At 46.2% G+C, this 2,624-nt stretch overlaps 1 protein-coding gene across 1 annotated transcript; it reads right to left on the reverse strand.

Moving 5' to 3' along the window:
* Window positions 1-2,276, reverse strand: ankrd33aa (ankyrin repeat domain 33Aa; the record flags this gene model as incomplete). The annotated part of the gene is made up of 4 exons (XM_079168541.1): window positions 1-824; window positions 1,528-1,668; window positions 1,762-1,891; window positions 2,019-2,276. The coding sequence occupies 4 exons, from the start codon at window positions 2,274-2,276 to the stop codon at window positions 1-3; spliced, it is 1,353 nt and encodes a 450-aa protein (XP_079024667.1).
* Between the last annotated feature and the right edge of the window lie 348 nt (window positions 2,277-2,624).

Consider the following 2,624-nt stretch of genomic DNA (forward strand, 5'->3'; position numbering starts at 1 on the left):
TCATTTTTGGCTTGATGAACGTTTGGACCCCTTCTGTTTTTTCTCGTCTTCTTTTTCCTGTTCCTGCTGCTTCTTCTCTCTCTTCTTCTCCTCCTTGGCCTCCTTGTACTTCCAGACAGGAGGCTCCAGGTAGCCCTTCTGCCTTTTCTTCTTTTTCTCTTTCTTTGGAGTGGGCTCCCCAGATTTTGTTACTTCAATCTTGGGAACACATCCAGAGGGGAAGATGCTGTTCCGGTGTGCCATGTGGGGAATGAAGCTTTTCATGCCACCTGACGTCCTGCTTTCCCTGTGCTCTGTGTCCTGGCAGCAGGAGGTCAGCGATACAGAGGCGGCTGACACAGCACCCTGAGAAGCTGAGGTGGTGACGGAGCCTTTACTGTGGGACACTGTGCTCTCCTCTAACTCCTTGCTGCTGTGCTTTTCAAGCAGCTCAGGGACGGCAAACCGTCGCCTGCCAATCTCTGGGGGGGTGGAGGGACAGAGTGGACGGCAACCAGTGACTATCAGGGGGCTGTGGATGCCTGTAGTCATACGCACCATATGGTCCATGACCCCATTGTCTTGGGGGTCATGAGGGAAGGTGAAAGAAAGACTGTCTTTTAAGCACTGCCGCAGCTTTTGACTGTTTGTTTTGATGGCTGTGGCCTTTGCTACCAGTTGCTTCAGCTCAGGCCACTCAGGAATGTAGCTGTCACAGAACTGCTCAGCGACAGAATGAGCCTGCAGGCGGCGGATTCTGTTAAGAGTCTCATACCTTCCAGTCCTAAGGACCCAATCCTTTAGACCTCTATCTTGGACCAGATCCATTGCATTCATATCTGCACCTGCGCATGAAAAGGGGAGAAAAATAGCAAAAGAAAACCCGGTAAAAACAAGGACACAAGTTAAGAATCATTGGATGCTGAGGGACGTGAGGTAATCAGTAAAATGACCCCACCATGTGGTCACTTTTGGAGCACAGTTTATTGAGTAGATGTGCACACTTCCAGAAGGGAATCAGGCCATTTCACAGCATGGTGAAATAGGATATAGATTGCAATTAGATGAAAACAATGTACTAAAATCAGGCCAGAGTTCTGCGGATTTCCTCTAAAGCTATCTGGTCGTAACAATTCAGTTTCTCATTATTGGAGGAATATGTGTCTACAAAACCAAGAGTACCAGACATATATTTCTCTTTTAAACAGGACTCTGTTTGCCTGTAAAATGATCTGTCTCTGACATAATTGAAACTTTGAGTAGAACGTGGTTGGAGAGAAAAAAAAGACCCGATTAGTTTACTGATGACATGTCCTGGTTTACCCTCTAAATCACATGCGTATAACATCTATAGTTGTCATACTTTCATCCTTACTGTAAATTGAGTTTTCTCCTAAACCATTACATATATGCCCCATGGGTGATGGTCTGCACCAATGGAGGAACCTGGGCTTATTGCCTCTGAATAAATCTATTGCCCATGTGTGCACACACACCAGATGTTCCTCCTGCTAAGTTTACAGGAGGTCTTATGTACCATGAACTTACCATGCATTAACAGAGCGGACACACACTCATCCCGGCCCTGTAGGCCTGCCTTTATGAGAGCTGTGAAGCCACGGGGATCCCTGACTTCGGTGTCCACGCCAGAGTAGAAGTTAAGGATATAGTTTAAAATAGACACAAAACCTGGGAAAAAACCCAAACATAATGTCAATATGGTAGGTTGATGAATTGAGACGAGATGTTGAGGTTATGTGGCGTATATGTCATGAGACGCACCTGCCTGAGCAGCAATCATGACGGCGGTGTTGCCATCATTGTCTTGGTGGTTGATGTCTATTATTGGACATGTGTGCAGCATGGTGATTATGTCTATGAATCCCTTGCCCACAGCCAACATCAGTCCATTCTGAGGGGGAACAATGTAAAGATAAATGCACCTTCATGACTATCAAACCCTTTTTGTGGTAGAAATCTAGATTTCTGACTTTGTGTCAAAGTCACTGTTATGAAAAGAGAAATGAAATCCAACTCACCCTGCCATTGATGTCCAGGTCATTGGCCTCGTCTTTAGTGACTCCTCTCTCCAGGATCCTGCGCATGGACGTGGGGTCATTCCGAGCGCAGGCCTCATACAACGTTTTAGCCGGCTCTGTGTGCTTTTCCTCACTTTCATAGTCGGGAAGTATCGAGTCTTCAGAGACCAAACTCCCTGAGTCAGAATCATCCAGGAGGACCTCCGAGTCCTCAGATGGACCTTCGCCCAGGTGGGGGTCATACTTTGAGGTGGCCATTGGTCCCCCTTCTGCCTGGGATCACACCTGGGTGTCAGGTCTGCTGCTCACCATCTACATCTTGAATAGGAAAACATTAATAGTTGTCATTGTGGACACAAACACATGCTGTGCTCGGTGGCCACATGCTGCTGATATGAACATCGAAAAGACAGTTAACTACTTGAACTGATGTATCTCATGTTCCAATTCAGGTACTGTCAAAAATGTGTGCTTATCCTAAGGAGAAAGGCGTTGGTGACTGCAAAATATTTGTGTGCAAAAGGCATATCGGTTCTGCATTTTTATTAGTGCTATCTAGGATAGGATTGTGTATGATTTCTTCCCCTCAAAATAAGCATCTAATGC

This window comes from Pholis gunnellus (genome assembly GCF_910591455.1).
Source record: "Pholis gunnellus genome assembly, chromosome: 2".
Lineage (NCBI taxonomy): Eukaryota > Metazoa > Chordata > Actinopteri > Perciformes > Pholidae > Pholis > Pholis gunnellus.